Genomic DNA, 23,446 nt, shown 5'->3' with positions numbered 1-23,446 from the left:
TTACTATATGCTATGTGATATACTCATCAATGTCTGGCAGTGCTGGTGGGTGGGAAACAGAGTGTGATGACTTGACTTCAGGACATGGGATGGGGTGGAATGCCATGGAATGCATACAGAGGCCTATGCCATAGGGACCAGGATATTGACTTCCTTTTACATTTAGAGGGTTTCTTTTGGTGGCTGCAGTTAAAGATTTTATAGCTGAGGCAGCAGGTGAGGCCTCACTGTAAATGTTATTACAAATTGTGACAGAGAGTTCCATAGACCTGAGCCTCAATGTGTCATAGTAATAATGATAAGGATAATAATAGTAAATATTCATTGCTGTCATAATTGTAGGGTTGAATTGACAAACTGGATCCACCTGGGATCCAGAACAAACTTGTCCTAAGTGATACTTTAAAAATGTTCTGTGTATGTACACAGAAGCCCTTCTTCTCCATTTTATCCTTACAACAACCCTGCGAGGTGGGTTAGGCTGAGAATCAGTGACTAGCCCAAAGTCACCCAGGAGAAGTCCCGTCCTTCAGTGTTATTGATGTGCAGTTTAATTTTGCTGCTTGCTCCTTGTCTGTTAATGGGCTTTCTTCCTTCCCGCTCCTCTCTTTTCTAGGTCTTCGTGGTACTTGAACCAGACACGGAGTCACTTCACTTTGCTTGTTTTAAACTGTGCTGATTCAGCTAAATTTAAGCTGATTCTGAAGAGAAACAAGTAAATCCGTGAGCTGGTTCACTTCTCACTTGTGGGGTGAGTAGTGAGGGCATGTTTGTCCTCACATACACACACTCTGATTTATTTCTCTAAGGATGACATTCTATGCATGTTAAGCCTGAAAAAAAGCCCTACAACTCCCAGCATTCCCCAGCCAGCATGGCTGGCTGGGGAATGCTGGAAGTTGTAGGACTTTTTTCAGGCTAAACATGCATAGGCTTGTGCCCTAAATTGGTATTCTAAAGAAATAGAGGTAGGGATTTTTTTTTACTGGTCCTCTTCCCCCCACCCCACCACCCATTATCCCCCAATTGAAACGTGTGTTTTAAATTGATACTCTTCCACAGTCTTAATGCTCAGGGCGGCTTACAAGGTACTAAGGGCGCAATCCTATGGGGATAGGCAGCCGCCTCCAAACTTGGAGGCGGCCGCCTATCCAATGCAGTGCAGGAGAAGCATGGAGGGGATCGTTCCCTCCGTGCTTCTCCTGCCCTGCATTTGCGGCTAGACAGCCAGTTTCGGCTATCTAGCCGTGGGAAGGCGGAGCAGGGGAGGAGGCTGCCAGACGACACATAGGATGTGTCGTATCGGCATTTCTGCCTTCCCCGCCCCGGAACACCCCGTTTTGGCTGCTCCACACTCCTCTTCTGAGTGCGGGGCTGTTCTGCGCTGCCTGTGAGGTGGTGCAGAATGGGGGGAAGGTCGGTTCCCAGAAAACCACATATCCTATGGCCGTCTAGCCGCTGACTAGCAGCCATAGGCTTGCTCCCTAAAGAGACTATTTGGAGAATGCCTTAAATTGTCTTTTAAAATGCATCTAAGAAATGAAAGTGGGGAAACGAACAGTTCTACTTAGCCATGGCAGTTGATATACAAACATAAATGACAAAACATTTTTGCCCCATATTTCTTTTTAAAAGTGCTCAATGCGGGTTATGAGATGTAAAATAAATAAAAGAAAATTGGCAGGGTCAGCTCTTTAAGGAGGAACCTTCAGGTATCAGACCATTCCCTTTTTGTTTGTTTTCTTTTCCAGTTGTGCCACCCACCACTTTGTTCATCATACTGGCCAAAGAGGCTGCCCAAAAACCCCAAACCTGAACCGAATGATAAAAATCCTGTTCATTCCCCATTTCTCATCCCCACCCCCTGCATGCATATACTTGGTGAAACGTAATAGTTTGAAGATGCCTGTCTCTCTGCTTCTAACGATAGGGTGAAGCCCATTGTATCTATAATTTTTCTGTTTTTTGAGACTCTCTCTTCTTCTTTTTGGGGGCAGTACCTGGAAAAAAAAGCAAGATGGCTGCTGAGAGCCCCAGCAAGAGACGTCAGGATGAAGCAACTTGCACCATCTGCCAGGAATATTTCCTAGGCCCAGTGACTCTAGCTTGTGAGCACAGCTTCTGCCATACCTGTATTGCCCAGTGTTGGGGGCTTTCTCCTGCAAACACCCTCTGCCCTCTGTGTAAACCAACAGTCCAGGCAAAAAAGCTCCAACCAAACAGACAGCTCACCAGCTTTGTCGAGATAACCAAGCAACTGAATGATCGAGCAAGGAAAGAAGCCAAAGGGAGGAAAACCTGTGAAAGACATAAGGAGCCCCTGAAACTCTTTTGCAAAGATGATCGCATCCCCATCTGTCTGGTGTGTGACAGATCCAAGGACCACCGAGAACACAATGTGGTGCCCGTGGAGGAGGCTGCCCAAGAGTACAAGGCACGGGGCTCTATGTTTCACGGGGTTTAAACGGTGCATATTTTGAATCAGAATGGGCTGGGCAAGAAAATTGGCACACTGTTTGGAGAGTAGATTGCCTGTCTTGATATGAAAGAATAGTTTAAAATCTGCTTTTTGCTCTGGGAAGAGGCACAGGCGACAAAATTGGCCACCTGAACCTCCTTCAGACCTTGGCTCAAACTGTTGTCTAAGGGCAACATATGTTAGTGGACTTTCGCTCGCACAACGGAACTTTCCCTTCCTCCCTACAGCCTGTCAATACCTGTTCCAGAGCATCCCGCAACCGCCTGGAGCAGATTTTGGGGCTGAGGTGGAATCCCCTCTACTGACGGATGCCATTCCATTGGCGGATAGACACCTTTGAACTTCTCTCTAAAAACACATAAGCAGGGTCAGGAAAAGTTAGCAAACATAATTCAACCTGAGACCAGGAGCAGAGGACTGAGTTCCATGAAGCACTTCACAGGGGGTCCTGTTTACAGTGAGGGCTGGATGTGCCCGATCTCATCTGATCTCAGAAGCTAAGCAAGGTCAGCCTTGGTTAGGGCTTGGATGGGAGACTGCCTGGGAATCAGGCTTCCTGCACTGAGCAGGGGGTTGGACTCGATGGTCTTGTAGGCCCCTTCCAACTCTAAGATTCTATGATTCTAATGCTATACCAGTTTTAAGGTACAATCCCATGCAAGTTTAGACAGAAAAAAAGTCTTACAACTCCCAGCATTCCCCAGCCAGCATAGGGAAGTTGTAGGACTTTTTCTGTATAAACATACATAGGATTGTGCCCTTAATCATCAATGCTTCTCCCCTCTCAAAGGATCTTGGGAAGTGTTGCTTGGTGCGGCTGCTGAGAACTCTTAGACATCCCTCACCTCCCATCACCAAACAATTCTCTGAGTTCCCAGGAGAAATGGAACAACTAATAAGGCAGTTTGCCTGGAGGGAAGATTCCCAGCCTGCTCCAATATCTAGCAATATCTAGCTGTTGTTGTTGCTGTTGTTGTTATATTTATTATCCCACCTTCTTCCCAATACGGGGACTCAAGGCGGCTTTACAACAATAAAAACTTGTACAGTTAAAACATATAAATAAAAATATACAAAAGTTAAAAATATAATTAAATCATCAATAATATTAAAATTGTATAAAATATCAGAATTTAAAAACAACAACAAAATAAACAATAGTACCAATCCATCATATTCTCACAGGTCCAGACTATCTCTCCCCAAAGGCCTGCCTGCCAGAACAAAAAAATGTTTGCCTGCCTGTGGAAACATACCATGATAGGTGCCACTCTCACCTCCCTGGGAAGGGAGTTCCAGAGCCTTGGGGCAGCCACAGAGAAGGCCCTCTCCCACGTTCCCACCAGGCGAGCCTGTGATGGTGGCAGGACCGCAAGAAGGGCCTCCCCTGAAGATCTCGGGGCACAAGCAGGCTGATAGGGGAGAATACAGTCTTTCAGATAACCTGGACCCGAGCCATACAGGGCTTTATAGGTCATGACCAGCACTTTGAATTGTGCCCGGAAACAGACTGGGAGCCCGTGAAGCTGTTTTAGCAGGGGAGTTGTATGCCCCCTGTAGCCAGCCCCACTCAACAGTCAGGCAGCAGCTCTTTGAACAGCTGAAGTTTCCGAACACTCTTCTGAGGCAGCCCCACGTAGATCGCGTTACAGTAATCCAAATGGGATGTAACTAAGACGTGTGTTACTGTGGCCAAGTCAGACATCTCAAGGAACGGGCGCAGCTGGCGCACTAGCTTTAACAGTGCAAAAGCACTCCTGGCCACCGCTGAAACCTGGACATCCAAGCTCAGGGCCGAATCCAGAAGTGCACCCAAGCTGCAAACCTGTGTGTTCAGGGGGAGCGTTAACCTCATCCAGCACAAGCTGAATCCCTATCCCCTGATCTACCCTTCGACTGACCAGGAGCACCTCTGTCTTGCCTGGATTACGCTTCAGTTTGTTTACCCACATCCAGTCCGTTACTGCCGACAGACACCAGTTTAGCATCCCAACAGCTTCCTTGGAATTAGATGGAAAGTTGGGTGTCGTCAGCATACTGGTGACACCAAACCCCAAAACTCCAGACAACCTCTCCCAATGGTTTTATGTATATGTTAACTAGCATGGGGGATAAAACAGAACCCTAAGGAACCCCACAGGCCAATGGCCAGGGAGTCGAACAGAAGTTCCCCAGCACCACCTTCTGGGTCTGCCCCTCCAAGAAGGAATGGAGCCACTGCAAAACAGTGCCTCCCAAGTCCCATCCCAGCAAGGTGGCCCAGAAGGATACCATGGTTGATGGTATCGAAAGCCGCTGAGGGGTCCAGCAGAACCAACAGGGACATACTCCCCCTGTCTAGTTCCTGGCATAGGTCATCCACCAAGGCGACCAAAGCTGTTTCTGTCCCATAACCGGGTCTGAAGCCAGATTGAAATGGGTCTAGATAATCTCTGTCATTCAGGAATCTCTAGAGTTGGGAGGCCACCACGCACTCCAATATCTTGCCCAGAAACGGCATACTGGAGACTGGCCAATGATGATCCAATACAGTGGGGTTCAAGGAGAGCTTTCTTAACAGAGGTCTCACTACTGCCTTCTTCAGGCAGGCTGAAACTCTGCCTTGACCAAGGAAGGCATTAACCACTCCACTTACCCACTCGGCCAGCCCACCTCTGGCTGCTTTTATGAGCCAGGAAGGGCAAGGATCTAGAACACACATGTTGGCCCTCACCTAGGGATATACGAAAGGCACTTACCTGGTCCCGCAGCTTGCTTTGCAGTGGGGGGGAAGCGCTTCGGTTCTCCCCCCGAAGTTCAGGCCAGGGGGGAGGCACCCTGCCTCACCCGGCCGAAATTCAGGCCCGGGAGAAGCGCCCCGTCTCCCCGGCCGCGAAATACAAAAGTGAGAAGAAGAAAAAAACACACCCGTGATAGGCTACATAACGATTTACGTAGCCTATCACGGCTAGATTTCCAAAGTCAGCCGTGATAGGCTACGTAAATCGTTACGTAGCCTATCACGGGTGACTTTGGAGGGGGGTGGAATGCGTACACAAATAGCGTTGCCCTTATTTTCGCCATAGTCTACGTAAATCTTTACGTAGACTACCCGGGACCAAATAAGGAACGCAAATGGCGGCACCCATGAGCGCCACCATTTGTGTACGCGCTTTTTTTTTCCCCCAAAGTCACCCGTGATAGGCTACGTAACGATTTACGTAGCCTATCATGGCTGACTTTGGAAATCTAACCGTGATAGGCTACGTAAATCGTTACATAGCCTATCACGTTTGTGTTTTTTTACTTTATTTTTTAATGGCAGCGGCGGCAGCTGGTCGGAAGACCGGCTGCCGCCCCCGCCGAACCGCCGCCAGGACCCGCCACCGAGAGGGACATTCGAGGGAGGTAAGTCCCATCCCGGGTGGGGGGGCGGAGAATTTCACCGCCAATTTCGGGGGGCCAAATGCGTTGGCATTCGGCCTCCCCGAGATTCGTGGAGAAATTCTCCGCCATCCCTACCCTCACCTCTCCAAGGATCCTGTCCACATCCTCAGGCTGTACGAATTGAAAAGTATCCGATAACACTAGATAAGCAGGGGCCAACGTTACATCCAGACTGTTCTCCACACTGCCTATGCTGAAGAAATATTTGGATACTGTGTGTAGAGAGGGAGGTGGCAAGCTCCAAGGACCCTTCCCCTCTAGCCCTATTTTTGCCTTTTTCCTCTCTCTTCCTACATCTCAAGTAGGGTGTGGGCCCTGCTCCAGTTTGTCTCAAAATTGCCTGGATCTAGTGACCTATTGGATCTATAGGCAAGCGGCAACGGTGATATTACTTTGAGTGGGTTGAGAGACAACATCTGTGATGCGGGAGACAGACTGTATTATTCAGCTTGGTTTTCTTTCTCAATGAGAGACTGGAGGGTTATTAACTAACCCAAGTGGGAACCTGTTTCCCCTTCAGGAATGGATTTCTGGCTCCATGGAGAAGCTGATGAAGCAGAGAGAAGTGATTCTGGTGCATAAATCGAATGCAGACAAAGAAAGCCACAATCTACTTGTATGTATCTCTGTTTAGTGGGTGGAGAACAAGTAGCGCAAACACCCCCAAAGATTAAAAAGATATGAGGCGGTCCTGCATCTCAGAAAGCCAATTCTGAATCATGATCTTCCTTAAGTGCTTGGGTGGGGGGGAGATTTGGGGAGGGGAAGCTGGTAATCTGTTAAAACTCATTGCAGCAGGACATGGCCTCCTTGCACCATCAGAAGTTAACCTTCCCTAAACTGCCTCCAAAATTTCAGTGATTCCTTATTCCTGACTTTTAACTGCTTGTCTTCTCTCTCCACTTCTTGCAGAAAGAAGTGGAAGGTGAGAGGGAAAAGACAGTGGCCAAGTTCAAAGTCCTGCACCATTTTCTGAAAAAGGAAGAGGGCTTTCTGCTGGCCAGGATAGAATGGGCCAAGAAGGAGATTATGAAGAAGAGAGACGAGCGAGTGGCTAGGCTCTCCCAGGAACTCTCCTCTCTGGATGCTACCATCCAGGAGATGGAGGAGAAATCCCAGCTGCCCATCAGTGATCTTTTGCAGGTAGGAAGGCTGAGTCTGTTTTGCCCACCATATCCATTTGTCTATGAGGCTGCCCAGTACTGAGTCTCTCTAACCCAGTACTGTCTTCTCCAGCTGAAGATTGAGGATAGCTTTTATGGAGCCATCACGGAATTTTATGGGGGAGTCAGGACATTGTTGTCCTCAATCTGTAGCCTTCCTCTCCTTTCCTACCGCTTCTTCCATACTTCCATAAAGGAGAAGGCGCCACAGAGAGCGCCTTCTTCTTTACCAACCTGCCCAGTCACTGAGGTCATCGGAGGGCTTGCTCCTGGTGGTTCCATGTGGACCTATGGCCCGGTTGAAATCCACCAGGCCTTCAGCGGAGTGGCCCCCTTCCTGTGGAATTCCCTGCCTTCGGAGGTCAGGCAGGCACCAACGTTGTGTTGCTTTAAGCACCTGCTGGAGACGTCATTATTCCGAGAGGCTTTCCCTGAGTGACCAGCCACAGTATGTTCAGTATCTGTTCTTTTAAAATGTTTTAATTTCTTTAATTATGGGATTTTATTTTTTTATCTTGCTGTTCACCGCTCTGAAATCTTTGACATAAAGCGCTATATAAATACTGTAAATAAATAAATAAAATATTCCTTCTGAACATGGAAAATCCATTCAGGAGTAAAGATGGACTAGCTGCCTGATGCCTTCTGACAGTGCAAGAGCCCTCCATCTGGATGCACTCTCAGACATGCATCTTTTCCATACTGAGCATGTCCGCTGTTCCTGAGCCTGTAGTTGACCTTAGGGATGTACAGATTCCCCACCGTCCGTTCTGGTGGGGAATCCACCCAGCGGGGGGCAATCCATTCCTCCCCACAGGAATCCTCCGGAGCGGCTCCACTCTGCAAGGATTCCGCGGAGCCACGCGGCTTGAGGGCCGCTTACCTGGAGCTGTTCTCCTCTGCGCCGATCACCATTTTTTAAAAACAAAAAATGGTGATCAGCAGGATGTGCCCATAGACTTATACGCAAAATAGAGCCATGAATCTTGCGTATAAGTCTGTGTGTCCATAGACTTATACGCAAGATTCACGGCTCTCTTTTGCGTATAAGTCTATGGGCACATCCTGCCGATTGCCATTAAAAAAAAAAAAAACGATCAGCGTGGAGGAGAACGGCTCCTGTTAAGGAAGCAGCCGAGTGCCATTCCGCCGACAATCCTCCGGATGCGGAGGTAAGTGCATCCGTTCCGCCACGGATTCTGGATGCCAGCTTCTTTGGAATCCAGCCTTATTTGAATCCACAGCAGATTTCTCTAACATCACTAGCTGACCTTCAGCAGACCATCCTGCTCTACATAGGAAGCTGCCTTGAACCAGAGCAGACCATTTGTCCGTGTAGCCTAGTTTTATCTGGTCTGACTGGCAGCGGGTCTTTGACAGAGATCTTCCCTATCAGCCACTACTACACTGTGGTAGTGATTTCGGTTTGTCAGCTGATACGACCAGCTTAGGAAGAGTTCGTGTTCCCACACCTGTAAAATGGGTGCAAAATCTTGATAGCCTGCTCAATCTTAGACTCAGGATGGCTGTACACTGAGGGATATTCTACACCAGGCATGTATTGTGTGCTCATCATTCCCTACTCACAGTTGTTTATGGGTTCTTTCCTCGACATTGTGACCCTCCGGTTTCGCTTCTGTGTCTAAACCAGCAAGGTTTTTTTTAGAGCAGGGAAAATGTGGCATTTAATTGTGAAAGCAAAGGAAAGCGCAATTTCCTCTTGGGTATTTACACTATTCTATTATACACCACAGTGCCACCTAGAGGTTATGTGGCAGGAAAGGAAAGGTTCCTCGTTTAGTGCTTGGATCAAAATTCTGTGACGAAACAGAAAGTAGATACAGTGGGTTAACAGCCAATTAAGAGCCTCATGTAGAAAAGCTCTTAATAAATTGGATGCACTTGTCCTGGTTGGACACAAGGGGGACCAGCGCAGATCCAGGCTCTGTGGGGTCCCCATCAAGTGGCCCATGGCAAGCCTTGAGCTCCCTCTTCTTTCTCTCCTCCTCTAGGATGTCAGAGGCACCCTGCAGTGGTAAGCGCACCCTGTTGTTTCCTTTTGTGCTCTCTTGTGCTAAATGCTTTGGGTAGCGTGTCAAGAAGAAATCTCTCCAGGGTTTTTTGGTGGTGGTGGGGAGATGGCAGGGGCTCCCTCTTTATGAAGCGGAATATCTCTCCACTTGGATAGAATATATCTACCTCTAGCGCTTGTCCTTAGTACAGCAAGCAAATGACCCCCTGGCAGGGCTGACTTCAGCACCTGACACCTGTGGGCAGCTGCTTGAGCCCCAGCCTCCTGGCACGGCCTACTGCTGATACCTGCTCTGGACCTCCTTCGTGTTTTGTTTTTCCGGTCCACCAACCAGACAGCTGAATATAACCCCCATTTTAAGTCCACACAGTACCTTGAGCTCGCCTCGTCCTGGGGCATTATGGGAAGTTTAGAGGGGGCTGCACCCAGCTGCCCACCGCTCTTGTAGCACTGCCACAGCAGCCAGGTAAGCCAACCAGGGGCCCCTGACAGAAGAGGGGGCTCCCCAGAGGGCCCTGGGCCCAGGGCTCCCTCAAACCTGGAGCCAGCCCTGCCCACTAGAGAAAACGTTTGTGCTCATCGTGGGCTGAGTTTTCTAGGGTTTCCACCAAACGTGTAGATCAGCCTCGAGACCCGGCTCGCCACTGCACATCTGCCAAGCAATGCGGGGAGGACATGAATTTGCGGCGGTTGAATTGACTGCTTACTGCACTGGCTTGCTGTACCTTTCCTGTGGGCTTTCTGGCGGTTAGCTCTCTTTCCGCTTATTTCATTTTGCATCATTCTGCACCTCGATTTGGTGAGATATAGGGATGATTTTCTGTTTCTCTCTTTCTCTAGGAGCGAGGAGAGAACATTTGAGAATCCAGGGATTTCCCCTCCTACGCTAAAATGGAAAATTTGGGAAATCTGGGATAGCAATCATGTTCTGGATAAAGTCCTGAAGGATTTCAAAGGTATTGAAATATCCTTGTGGGAATTTCTGGCTGAGAATTGACTCTTAAAATAGGAGAAGGTGGAACCTCTCTGGGAATGAGGCTGTTTGGCTGAGGCTAATGAGGAGCCCAGATTAGCCTCAGTCAAACAACCCAGATTAGCCTCAGGAGCCTCAAAAAATTATTTGCATACAAACATATAAACAGATTGCACACACACAGACACAACACACATATCTAAGCAATTTTAAACAATCAACAGTAAGAGAACTCTGTGACCTGATTAAAGCCTCATCCATGCTCCCAAATGCCTGAGAGAAGAGGAAGCACCGAACCTGGCATTGAAAAGATAACAATGTTGGTGTCAGGCGGGCCTCGTTGGAGAGATGGTTCCACAATTGAGAAGCCACCACCGAGAAGGCCCTCTCCCTTCTTGCCACCTTCCGAGTCCATCAGAGGAGGCACCTGGAGGAGGGCCTTAGATGATGAGCGTAGTGTACAGGTAGGTTCTTGCCTGGAAAGGCGCTCCGTCAGGCACTGTGGTCCTGAGATGTGGAAGGCTTTCTAGGTTAAAACCAGCACCTTGAATCAGCCTCGAAAACATACAGGGAGCCAGTGCAAGCAGGCCAGAATCAGTCGTATATGCTCAGAACATCTTGTCCCTGTGATCAGTCTGGCTTCCACATTTTGCACAAGCTGCACCTGCCAAACCATCTTCTGAACCCAGCTGGTAAACGGTTGTGTTTGCCAGCTTGCACCCAGAGGCCTGCAGCCCAGGAGGTCCCTAGGTGACCACCCAGAGAGCAGCAGGTGATGGGGGCAGCAGCAAAAGGCCTGCCATCAACACTTAGGCTGACACTGTTTGCCACTCACCCTTTCTATCTTTTAATTTAAAAAAACATTTGATAGGGGTGGCCAGACAGGCATGTACATGGTTACAGATTCACATTTTATTATTTTTTAACCTTAAAAAAAATGACCCTTCAACAAAATGGTGCTTATTCTCTAGTAAATGTGTTCAGCATCAGGGCAGCAGAAGCAAATTCCATTTGATTCCCTTAGCCATCACGGCACTGTGAGCTAAGTGAGTTTAAAATGCAAAACTCTGCACATGCCAAGAGTTTTTCTTTTCTTTCAGTCAGGGCTGGCAGTTTGTTGTTTGTTTTTGATCTAGTTTAACCTATCGGGAATGTAGAAGCAGTTGTACGGCATGGAGTGGTGGCGGGAGGAAAGGAAATCCCTCCTTTGGGTTTTATTTTAAAATAAAGAGCGGGTTATCGATTTTATAAATAAAGAAAAGTTACGTGTTTGCTTCACCACTGAAGTAATATGTATGACCATCTAAAGCTGCCTAGCCCCGTACGATTATTACATCCAGGGTCTTAAATTACCAAGCTGCACCACCGTTTGCAGTAAGTGCATTGATACTGGCTGCCAATTCAGATGTGCAGAAAAAGTAGGTGGTATAGCCCTTCTTGGACAATAAAGTAGGCTATGGTATTTCTGCATGTTCTGAAGCAGTGCTTAATCTCTCTTCCCTTTCCTCCCACAGATGCTTTGACTTCTGGATATTCCCTACGCAAGGGTAAATTTCAGGGACCAAAGGATCCGGAGGGGGCGGGGGTTGCATCTTAATAGCTGGATACCTGCTTATTATCTGTAAGTTTGGAGTTCTGGTGCCCTGGCAAGCACAGCGACATGGAATGGTCTGTTGCTACTGATGGACTACGCATCATTTGCTTTTGGAATAGCCTGTTCCCTCTGAAATGCTTTTAGTGTGACAAAACATCCCTCGGTGGTTGAAGTAGTTATACCTAATAAGTTCATTTGGACCCAATATCTGGGGGGGCTGGACTCGATGGCCTTGTAGACCCCTTCCAACCCTCCTATTCTATGATTCAATAGAACCAGTTCACAAGTCATCTTCAGTTCACAACTACAAATTGCCTGGTTCTACGGGAGATAATTATTTGGGGCAGCTGTTGGGTCATTAGATGCTGCTAAAGCCCTCTTAGGTGCCCCCATACAGGATCCAATGCTGAAGTCCATTTTACACACTCTACAGAATCAGAGCAAACAGTCCCACCCTCCTATGGGTGTGAGCCTTGGCTTTTCTTGGTCTTTTCTGTCATTGGCCAATGAAGACACAAGGGTTCTTTTCCTCCTTAGAATGGAGATTGTGCCTAAAGCCTGGCAGATTTTGGCTGCCTTTACATTAAAGAAAACACCCGCAGTCTTCCCATTGTGCAGCCTTTCCACGTTTATAGTGGTGACCACGTGATTGCTGAGAGGTGAAGCTCTTAGTTTTCAAGGTTCCATAGAACTCAATGAAACAGTGCCACCTAGTGGCTGTTTTCATGGTGCAACATCCCAACTTAAGTAGATAGTTCATTACTTCCAGATTGTTTTGAGATGGAATAACCAGGAAATACCTCTGGATGTGCCCTGGAGGTTCATGACGTCATCTAAAGGACCTCCAAACTTCTGTGAGTGAGCAATCTCAATAGCAGGATAAAAGCTCCATGTGAAGAAGCCCACAGTCGTAAGATGTGGAAGTATTCATTTTTGATGGGTGGAAGTGGTATGCTTCCATGTCCTGTGTCTAGAATCATGGGGGAAAACCCTTGCCTGGGTTCCTACAGCAGGGCGAAATCAACCTACCATGTCTGCCTGTAGCAGCTGTCCATTCTTACAAGACAGTGCAGTTCTTGCTCTCTTGTTGCCACAAGATAGTAACAAAGATACAGCAGAACGTTGACCCACCATTTCTTTGTTCCTCTCTGTCGCTGTGACATTTTTCACACTGCCAGAGGCAACGGGACTTCCTGGCTGGCTGACACTTGCCAGAGCCAATACCTGCTACAGTCAGTTGGAGGTCTCTGGCCATGCCAAACATCTCTGTGAACCAGGGCAGTGTCCCATCTGTGGTAGATCTGGCTTGGGGTTCACTCTCGTTCTTTCTCTCCTACAGCACGTCTGACTCTGGATCCAGACACGGCTCACCCTCAGCTCATCATATCCGAGGACTGGAAAGGCCTGGCGCTGGCAGAGAAAGGGCGGGTTCCTCCGATCGGCTTGGGGAAATGTAATTACTGGCAGTGCGTACAGGGCTGCGAGTCTCTCGGCTCCGGAACAACCTACTGGGAAGTTGACGTGAGGGACGAGGGCACGTGGGCTGTGGGTGTGTCAAAGTCATATATGAGAATGCGGTTGGATGTCCGGCCTGGCCCTCAGGCCGGAGTCTGGGCTATTGGGAGGTGGGATGGTCAGTACTGTGTGCTCATCCCTCCGCATTACCCTCCTCTCCCTCTGAGCGGTGGCCCCAAAAGGATACGGGTGTCTCTGAACTATGTTGCCCAACGGGTGGCATTTTTTGATGTCCGCACAGCAGCCCTGCTCCACGCTTTCTCCTTAGCTGAATCGCCCGCTGCTAGCTTCCGCCCCTTCTTCTGGATATGGGAAAAATCGCATCTCAGGCTCTGTGCGTGAGGCGGGGGCAAGTTCAATGAATCTTCCTCACCTCGCGAAGCACCGACATTGCCGCTGCCACCTTCCTCAAGTCTCTGCTGCTCTTCTGCTTCCCACACCCGCACCCGCACCCTCATTCCATGCTGATATAGACAGCACAGCCCAAGTCTGATTGTCCACGTAAAATGACGATGGGGAACGTGTGGCCCTCCAGGTGTTGTTGGACTGCATCTCCCATCAGCCCTAGCCAGCATGACCAATAGTGGGGGATGATGGGTGTTGCAGTCCAATAACATCGAGACAGCTACACGTTCCCTGTCCGTGCTCTAATGCAACCTTCCCTAACCTGGTGCCCTCCAGATGTTTTGGTTGACAACTCCCAGAATTCCTGCCCATTAGCCATGTTGGCTAAGGCTGATGGGAGTTGAAATCCAAAACAACTGCAGGGCATCTAGTTGGGGAAGGCTGTTCTAGTGGATCACGAAGAGCTGGAGGGGGGGCTTTATGAATGGGAGGTGGGCTAGAGATGCAGCCAGTCCTGGTAGCAGGATGAATAGTGGTTATCAACTGAACAGATCTTGTCCTAATATCCCTATTTTGTGTGTGAGAGAGAGAGAAAACCAACTTGATTTTTTTGAAGTGTTAATTTGCTGAGAGTTGTTTTTTGATCTGTTGCTATACCCTCTTTGTGCTGTTCTGTAAGTTTTAATGTTGGGGTGGGGAAGCTTTTTTCCATCAAGGGCCACATTTCCCCCAGGGGGAATGTTGGGGTGGCATGTGAGAAGTGGGTGGGGCCAGGACTGGCAGCGGATGGGGACACACACTCCTTCCAACCATCTACACTCCCCCAGTCACACACACACCTCCCTACCCCACTCTTAGCTCCCTTGTCTGCATCTGGGCTGTCTCTGAGGCTCCCTTTTCACCACAGCAATAGAAACCCTTACTAGGCCACATCCCTACATACTTGGTGGCTGATATCTAGAGTTGGGATAACACCATGCCTTGTCCTGAGTGTGTCTGTAAAAGGCATTTTTTTAGGTCTGGTCAGACTTGCTCAACCCACCCTGTTCCTATTGCACCTGGGCCTAGATGAGGGCCAGCATGTAGGACTGCAGGTAGGTTGTAGGCATGCACAAAAGCTGAAAGAACAGAGCAATGGGTGCAGAATTCAGGTTCCTGCGACTGCCTTTGATTTAAGAATCAAACAACTTTCTAGTCCGGATAGTTGTGTCGACAGAAAACTGAGGAACAATTTTACTATGGTACTACAGCTCAACTTCGAACATGCATCTTACTAGAATTTTGTATTCTCTCAGGTAGTAATAAAATGGTCCCTCAGTTTTCAGCATACTGAGACTTACATATACAAAATGGTTCTTTGTCTTACTGTTCATTTTAGATGCTGAAAATAAAAGCAGAACTTTAACAGTAATGTCTACTTCACTTGGGGGGAAGGTTATACACAGTGGTGTAGTGGAGGCAGGGCTCGCAGGGACGCAGCCCCAGCACTTTTTCATTAGCAGGGACTCTGATGTCATCTGCCACCCCCCTCAGAATGTCCTGTTCCTGCTGAGCTTAGCTGCACTGTAGCTGTGGGGGGAATGAAATTTCCAGGCAACACTATATTGTTCCATGTTGGAATGCAAAGTATTTGGGATGACTTGATCTGGTATGGGCAATTAACGCCTATTCACTTTACCAAAGACATGCTCCTGGTGGAGATGACAACTCCTAGAACTGGTTTGTTGATGTGGATCGACACAGCTGCCTGAAATTTTTGGATTGCCCTTGGAGCTCACAATGAGCTCCTGCATTTCCAAATTTACCAATACACCGCTCTGTGTGTGTGTGTGTGCGCACACGCGCACGTGTGTGTGTAGTTCAATCGAACTGAGTGAGTGGACGTTTCTGTTGGAGGGGTAGGGAGGAGATATTATGAAGGAGCTTAGGGTAGGCTAATGGGTAATGTTGGGATACTAAGGGCGTGTGCAAGGGGGCTGTTTAAATGAGAAGGGATCTGTCCATGAGGGCTGAGTTGAGAGGGTGAAGCGTCCATAGAGTATCATATTTTGAAAACCTAAAATGCTTGTGTTTCAGTGAGTGAGTGGGTGAAAAAGATTTTAACAGCCCTGCATTTTTTTTCTCAGACATCCAATTGAAACACCACTGCCTTACTCTCAGCTGCACTGTTTTTGGATCCCAGTTGAAAGCTGTATATTTTACAAGATTGTATAATCTTAGAAGGGGTGTGGCTGTGACTGTCACGAAGAGACCCTGCACTTCTGAATTTGCCACTATTCTACTGGTTATATAGTCATAGAATCATAGAATAGTAGGGTTGGAAGGGGCCTACAAGGCCATTGAGTCTAACCCCCTGCTCGATGCAGGAATCCAAGTCAGAGCATCCCTGACAGATGGCTGTCCAGCCTCGTCTTGAACGCCTCCAGTGTGGCAGAGCCCACCACCTCCCTAGGTAACTGGTTCCATTGTCGTATTGCTCTAACAGTCAGGATGTTTTTCCTGATGTTCAGCCGGAATCTGGCTTCCTATAACTTGAGCCCATTATTCCGTGTCCTGCACTCTGGGATGAGTGCAGGACACTCATCCCAGCACTCTAGTCCAGTGAGCAGAACAGAAAGGTTATATAATCCAGGGCTGAGCTTCACTTTTCAGCAATTCCAGCTGCGGGGGGGGGGGGGGTGTAAATAAATAAATAATGTTTAAAAATCAGAAGGGGTTGGGTGCCTTGGCGAGTGCCAGAGGAGCTGGGCCTGGGCACACTGGCTCTCGTAGGCTCTGTGTTGGCGACCCTCGCTCTATGGAGAGGCCTGAAGAGAAAAGGGTGTTACTGAAAAACTGAAGTGAGGAGATACAGCCAATCCAGAGCGTGTCTTGCTGAGGACGTAAACACATTCCTGCCTGCACAGTTATCTTTATGCAGGATCCACAGTAGTGAGTGAATAAGCAGATCTAGTTTTGATGCCCTCCTGTTGTTTTAAGCAGTGTGCTTATTTTGGAATGTTGTCAGTTTGCAAAGAGATGTTACACTTTTGAAAAAAACCCTCCCCAAATCTGTGGTGCGTTGTGCCTTAGCTTGAAAAGATGCAAGCCTGTCATATTTGCACCACCCTCTCTTCATCTCTTTCACGGGCTGATTTGCTTGGTGCTGAAAGGCCCAGAACCCAATTGCTAAATGGCTATTAACACATTAACATCCTGGCTGTCTCCTGCGCGTACACCAGAGTGGTGTTTTTTTTAAAAAAGACAAGCCTCAGCTGCACACTACATGAGTAGCGTAATATGTAGTTTGGTTCTAAGGGTGAGATTTCAACAGGACCAGAGGACTCTGTCTGCAGAGCAAACGGTTTCAGAAAAAAGAAGCAAGATGAACAAGCAGCATATAGTATCAAAAATGCAAAGAAAACAAAAACACGCAACTTTAAAACAAAAGCATTAAACGAATGGGAACAGCAGCACAAAGCTTATTTTACTCACAGACGTCTTCCTTTTTGCTTTACTCACCTCCAAATGGCCACCACTTCGATCTCTTTTCTCCCCTCTGCTCCCAGCTATTGCTGCAACAGAATAATGCCTTGCTTTTCTTCCTGGCATTAACAGGTAGTGGCCACCAGGTGGAGGCATTGAGCTATTTATAACTTCTTTATACTAATAAACTAACAAGGATGTACTTTGATCATTTTAATATGATCGAAGCTGTATAAAAAAAAAGAAAAAACAATTAGAGAGCAATCCTATGGTCCCTAAATGGCGTCTGAGGAACCATAGGATATTTTGGATTCCCTGATCCAAGGTTAGAGACAGCATTCCGACCTCGGAAGGGAGAATCGGAGTTCTGACCCACCCCCCGCAGCCGGTGCAGAAAGAACCAGGCTGGCTGCTCTCTGAGGTCAGGAACTTGACATCGGAGAAGGGGGCATTTTGGTAGGTGGGGAGGGGAGGAGACTGGAGAGGCCAGGATACGAGCTTTCCTGAGGCCCCTCCAGCCTCCTTCACTCCCCCTTCAACTCACCCCAGCTAGACAGGCAAAAAAAAAAAAACCCATCCAGTGGAAAATACAGGGCAGGAGAACAGAGAGGCAAAGATCACCTCCGCTGGTCCTCCCACCGTGCATAGGATGCTCATAAACCTCCAAGTTTGGGGTCTTATGATCATCGAGGGCACAACCCATAGAATTACACCCTTAATTGTTGTGAACCGTCCTGAGAGCTTCGGCTATTGGGCAGTATAGAAATGTAATGAATAAATATTTTGGTATTGAATTGGTCTCCATCAATTTCCTTTTAAAAGAACAGATGCAAAATAACAAATTATACTGCTGCTTTGTTAAGTCTGAAGATAGATGGAGGTCCTTGTGCTGGAGGGGGCTGACAGAATAGTAGAGACTGGGGTTCCCCCCCCCCAAAAAAAATCTCTGCCTGGTTTTAAACAGCCCTTTCAACCTGTAGACTAAATAGCAATAGCAGCTGGTGACAACGGCAGTGAGAAGAGAGACTCATTCATTCACTGAGGGAGAAGTGCAAACAACATTTTTATCCTGCTTGCCTTTTAATGCTGTTTTAAACTTGAGATTAAAGTTTTGACTCTGCTCTTTGTAGGCTGTGTACACTGTTTACATTCTGTTGCTGTTTTAATTGTTGTTTGTGTAAACCGCCTTCATTATTTAGGCCAAAAGGCAGTGTAGAAATGCTATTGTAAAACAATATTTCCAGGAATGATCAGCATTTGTTAATACTTCCATAAGCCCAAAGGGTTTTGTTTCAAAATGAAACTTGAGTATGAGCACAAGAGCTCTTGGTCTGTCCTATGCTTTGCCAGGCAGAGCTGGAGCAAACACTTTTACAGTCATTCTCGCTAGGGGAGAAATAATACGGGGCAATCATGGCGCTCCATTTGCGCATATTTGGAAAAATACCACATTTTTCCATTTGAGGAAAACACGGGATAGGTGGGTGTAAATGGTGGGATAATGACTGGACGATGACGAAGTCATGTAATGGACCTGCACAATTCAGTGAGTCGACAAAGGCTGCAATCCTATACTGACATTACTTTGAGTTAGCCCCATTTAATTCAGTGGGCCCCTTCATGGATCACTGCCTTGTTGTGGCGAAGGGGCTTACGTAACTCAGTGAAGCCATAAGCTATGCCATGCAGGGCCACCCAAGACGGACAGGTCATGGCAGAGAGTTCTGACAAAATGTGGTCCACTGGAGAAGGAAATGGCAACACACTCCAGTATTCTTGTCAAGAAAACCCCATGGAACGTATCACAAGGCTAAAAGATATGACGCCGGAAGATGAGACCCTCAGGTCGGAAGGTGTCCAATATACTACTGGGGAAATGCAGAGGGTATTTCCAAGTAGCGCCAGAAAGAGTGAAGCAGCTGGGCCAAAGCCAAAAGGACACTCAGCTGTGGATGTGTCTGGTGGTGAAAAGAAAATCCGATGCTGTAAAGAACAATATTGTTTAGGAACCTGAAATGTCAGATCAGTGAATCAAGGTAAAAGCTGGAGGTGGTCAAACATGAGATGGCAAGATTGAACATCGACATCTTGGGAATCAGCGAACTAAAATGGACAGGCATGGGTGAATTTAATTCAGGTGACCATCATATCTACTATTGTGGGCAAGAATCCCTTAGAAGAAAGGGAGTAGCACTCATAGTCAACAAAAGGGTGGGAAAAGCAGTACTGGGCTACAATCTTAAAAACGATAGAATGATCTCAGTACGAATCCAAGGCAAACCATTCAACATCACAGTAATTCAAGTCTATGCCCCAACCACTGATGCCGAAGAAGCTGAGGTTGATCGGTTCTATGAAGACCTACAACACCTTCTAGAACTAACACCAAAAAAAGATGTCCTCTTCATCACGGGGGATTGGAATGCTAAAGTAGGAAGTCAAGAAATCACCGGGATAACAGGCAGGCATGGCCTTGGTGTACAAAATGAAGCAGGACAAAGGCTAATAGAGTTTTGCCAAGAGAACACGCTGATCATAGCAAACACTCTTTTCCAACAGCACAAGAGGCGACTTTACACATGGACATCACCAGATGGTCAATATCGAAATCAGATTGATTATGTCCTTTGCAGCCAAAGGTGGAGAAGCTCTATACAGTCAGTCAAAACAAGACCTGGAGCTGACTGTGGCTCAGATCATGAGCTTCTTGTTGCAAAATTTCAGCTTAAATTGAAGAACGTAGGAAAAACCACTAAACCAATCAGGTATGACCTAAATCATATCCCTTATGAATATACAGTGGAGGTGAGGAAAAGATTTCAGGGATTAGACCCAATAGACAGAGTGCCTGAAAAACTATGGACGGAGGTCCGTAACATTGTTCAGGAGGCAGCAACTCAATCCATCCCAAAGAAAAAGAAAAGCAAGAAAGCAAAGTGGCTGTCTGATGAGGCTTTACACGTAGCTGAGGAAAGAAGGGAAGCGAAAAGCAAGGGAGAAAGGGAAGATATACCCAACTGAATGCAGAGTTCCAGAGAATAGCAAGGAGAGACAAGAAGGCCTTCTTAAATGAACAATGCAAAGAAATCGAGGAAAACAACAGAATGGGAAAGACTAGAGATCTCTTCAAGAAAATCGGAGATATCAAGGGAACGTTTTGTGCAAAGATGGGCATAATAAAGGACAAAGAAGGCAAGGACCTAACAGAAGCAGATGAGATTAAGAAGAGGTGGAAAGAATACACAGAAGAACTATACAGGAAAGATCTGAATGTCCCTGATAGCCATGATAGTGTGGTCACTGAACTTGAGCCGGACATCCTAGAGAGTGAAGTCAAGTGGGCCTTAGGAAGCATTACTAACAACAAAGCTAGCGGAGATGACAGTATTCCAGCTGAGATATTTAAGATCCTAAAAGATGATGCTGTTAAAGTGCTGCACTCAATATGCCAACAAATTTGGAACACTCAACAGTGGCCACAAGACTGGAAAAGGTCAGTTTACATTCCAATTCCAAAGATGGGCAATGCCAAAGAGTGTTCAAATTACCGTACAATTGCGCTCATTTCACATGCCAGAAAGGTGATGCTAAAAATCCTACAAGCTAGGCTTCAGCAGTATGTGAACCGAGAACTACCGGAAGTACAAGCTGGGTTTCGAAGAGGCAGAGGAACTAGAGATCAAATCGCCAACATTCGCTGGATCATGGAGAAAGCAAGAGAATTCCAGAAACACATCTATTTCTGCTTCATTGACTGCGCTAAAGCCTTTGATTGTGTGGATCACAACAAACTGTGGCAAATTCTTAGAGAGATGGGAGTACCAGATCACCTTACATGCCTCCTGAGAAACCTGTACGAGGGTCAAGAAGCAATAGTAAGAACCAGACATGGAACAACCGATTGGTTCAAAATTGGGAAAGGAGTACGACAAGGCTACATATTGTCGCCCTGCTTATTTAACTTATATGCAGAGTACATCATGAGAAATGCTGGGTTAGATGAATCACGGGTCGGAATTACGACTGCCAGGAGAATTATCAACAACCTCAGATACGCAGACGATACCACCCTAATGGCAGAAAGCGAAGAGGATCTAAGCAGCCTCTTGTTGAGGGTGAAAGTGGAGAGTGCAAAAGCTGGTCTGAAACTCAACATTAAAAAAACGAAGATCATGGCATCTGGCCCCATCACTTCCTGGCATATGGAAGGGGAAGAAATGGAAGCAGTGACAGATTTTATTTTCTTGGGCTCCAAGATCACCGCAGACAGTGACTGTAGCCATGAAATTCAAAGACACTTGCTCCTGGGGAGGAAAGCTATGGCCAACCTAGACAGCATAGTAAGAAGCAGAGACATCACCTTGCCGACAAAGGTCCGTCAAATCAAAGCTATGGTTTTCCCAGTAGCAACGTATGTCTGTGAGAGCTGGACTGTCAGGAAGGCTGAGCGCCGAAGAATTGATGCTTTCGAACTGTGGTGCTAGAGAAGACTTTCACGAGTCCCCTGGACTGCAAGGAGGTCAAATCAGTCAATCCTAAAGGAAATCAACCCTGACTGCTCATTGGAAGGACAGATACTGAAGCTGAAGCTCAAATATTTTGGCCACCTAATGAGAAAAGTCACCGGAAAAGACCCAGATGCTGGGAAAGACTGAAGGCAAAAGGAGAAGGGGACGGCAGAGGATGAGATGGCTAGATAGCATCACCGATGCAATGAATATGAACTTGAGCACACTCTGGGAGAGAGCGGAGGACAGGAAGGCCTGCTATGCGTGCTATGGTCCATGGGGTCACGAAGAGTCGGACACGACTTAACGACTTAACAACAATTCAGTGGGACTTACTTTATTTATTTATTAAATTTCTTAATCGCCCGTCTGGCCAGTCACCTGGCCACTCTGGGCGATGTACAATAATACAAACACTTTAAAACAATAAAATTACACATTAAAACATTTTCTAAAATTTCCCTAGCCCACCGCAAATGCCCGCCTGAACAACCAAGTTTTCAACCCGTGGCAGAAGCTCATTAAAGAGGGGGCATGGTGGAGTTCCCTGGGGAGGGAGTTCCACAGAGTGAGGGCCACCACAGAGAAGGCCCTCTCCCTCATCCTCACCAGCCTAGCTGTCCTGGCTGATGCGACAGAGAGAAGGCCATCCGAGGCTGATCTTGTAAAGCAGCCTGTCTGGTGTTGCTGGAGGCGCTCCTTAAGACCGGCTTCTGAGTACACCCGTGTAGGATCGCACTGTAAAGGTCTCTGCTCAAAAGGGGGTGGGTGGGAGAAAACTGCTGAATTTCAGTGCTCAAACTGAAATAAGAGACTACAACGGTTCTATTAGAGTCATACATTTTTACCACTAATAAAACACTACCTAAATTTCCAGCTGTTCGCAATTACATATTTTAAAGCTCAGACTTGGATCATTTTATTGGCGAAAGCCCGCATAAGCCCTACTTAGAGTAGACTCACTGGAATTAATGGGGCTTGGGTTAATCGCAACTACTTTAAGTCCCTTCGTTTCAGTGGGTCTACTCTAAGTAGGATTTCTGTTGGATTTCACACGTTAGTTGGCGGAAAGCTCCTCTGACCTCAGTGGCGATTACTTCTGCGCAAACTCGCCGAGGTGCAAGGCGTAAAGCACCCTGAGCAGGCGGAGCAGGTTTCTCCGTTTAGTTCTGGCACCGAGTCCGCTGAAATTCAAGGCGGGAGTCTGGTTAATCGTCACCCCAGATCGAGGACGATCGAGCCACGCCCGCTCCGCGCAGCACGGATGTGCGCGGTCCCACAGCGGGGCGGAGTGCGAGCAGCGCTGCTTTCGGTTTCGTTTCCCCGCTGCTGGCGGGACGTGGGGACTTTTCTCCCCCCCGTTCTGGCGGGCGGCCGGGCGGTGCTTTCCAGCCTCATGCTCCTAACTCTGCTCAAGAGCAGTCGGCGCCATGCTGCCCCACGCCTCGAACCCAGCACGACAGATCTTGCCTGGAATTCATCGTGGTCGCTGCCCTGCTGGGTCCGGCAGCGGAGCAGGTAATGCGCCACAAGAAGGCCCCGTAAGGCGCCGCATTTATCAATCGTGAGAACGGGGGGGGGGGGGCGGCAAGCAGCTCGCTCCGTGCGACATCCTGTGCGTGTTTCGGCCGAGAAAAGCCCGACAGCTCCCAGCCTTGCCCAGCCAGCGCGTCGCAGGACTTTTCTCCGCGTCAAGGCGCACAGGATTGATTCCGAGGAGCGGTGAGAATCGCGTTGCTGGGTCAGGCAGAAGGGCCTTCCTGTTTCCAAACGCTTCTGTGGCTTTATCCTCAAGCCAGCTCCCACCCACCCCTTTAGCATTCAGCCTTAGGATGGAAAACTCAGAAGCCTGCTCAAGATTTGGTGAGATTTCGATTTAAGCTATTGCCTGACCAACTGCGGAAGCTCAATCCTGGCAGCCATTTCCTCTCGCTTCAGATCATGCG

At 47.7% G+C, this 23,446-nt stretch overlaps 2 protein-coding genes and 1 long non-coding RNA gene across 9 annotated transcripts in view; 2 read left to right on the top strand and 1 right to left on the bottom strand.

Moving 5' to 3' along the window:
* Positions 1-13,773, top strand: part of LOC146355469 (zinc finger protein RFP-like) — a 16,361-nt gene extending 2,588 nt beyond the window's left edge. For 2 of the 3 annotated variants that reach the window (XM_084840927.1, XM_084840928.1), the window contains exons 2-8: positions 1,998-2,434; positions 6,426-6,521; positions 6,818-7,048; positions 9,081-9,103; positions 9,941-10,056; positions 11,588-11,620; positions 13,007-13,773. In XM_084840927.1, coding sequence (XP_084697053.1) covers positions 1,998-2,434; positions 6,426-6,521; positions 6,818-7,048; positions 9,081-9,103; positions 9,941-10,056; positions 11,588-11,620; positions 13,007-13,524 — 1,454 coding nt within the window. In that variant the 3' untranslated portion in view covers positions 13,525-13,773. The remainder of the gene's footprint in view (positions 1-1,997; positions 2,435-6,425; positions 6,522-6,817; positions 7,049-9,080; positions 9,104-9,940; positions 10,057-11,587; positions 11,621-13,006) is intronic. The other variant, XM_084840929.1, reaches the window with a different exon arrangement.
* The window catches only part of LOC146355468 (uncharacterized), a 23,017-nt gene extending 345 nt beyond the window's left edge, over positions 1-22,672 (bottom strand). The window contains exons 1-2 of the long non-coding RNA XR_014788635.1: positions 22,583-22,672; positions 17,029-17,081 (exon numbers count right to left, since the gene is read on the bottom strand). This is a non-coding gene — a long non-coding RNA (uncharacterized LOC146355468). The remainder of the gene's footprint in view (positions 1-17,028; positions 17,082-22,582) is intronic.
* Positions 22,615-23,446, top strand: part of LOC146355467 (tripartite motif-containing protein 10-like) — a 35,666-nt gene continuing 34,834 nt past the window's right edge. For 4 of the 5 annotated variants that reach the window (XM_084840923.1, XM_084840926.1, XM_084840922.1 and 1 more), the window contains exon 1: positions 22,615-23,018. In XM_084840923.1, coding sequence (XP_084697049.1) covers positions 22,931-23,018 — 88 coding nt within the window. In that variant the 5' untranslated portion in view covers positions 22,615-22,930. The other variant, XM_084840924.1, reaches the window with a different exon arrangement.

The sequence above is a fragment of the Heloderma suspectum genome, chromosome 2, assembly GCF_057233095.1.
Source record: "Heloderma suspectum isolate Gila_16-S chromosome 2, 16-S_ref, whole genome shotgun sequence".
NCBI classification, from domain to species: domain Eukaryota; kingdom Metazoa; phylum Chordata; class Lepidosauria; order Squamata; family Helodermatidae; genus Heloderma; species Heloderma suspectum.
This window is presented reverse-complemented; position numbering and strand designations above follow the sequence as displayed.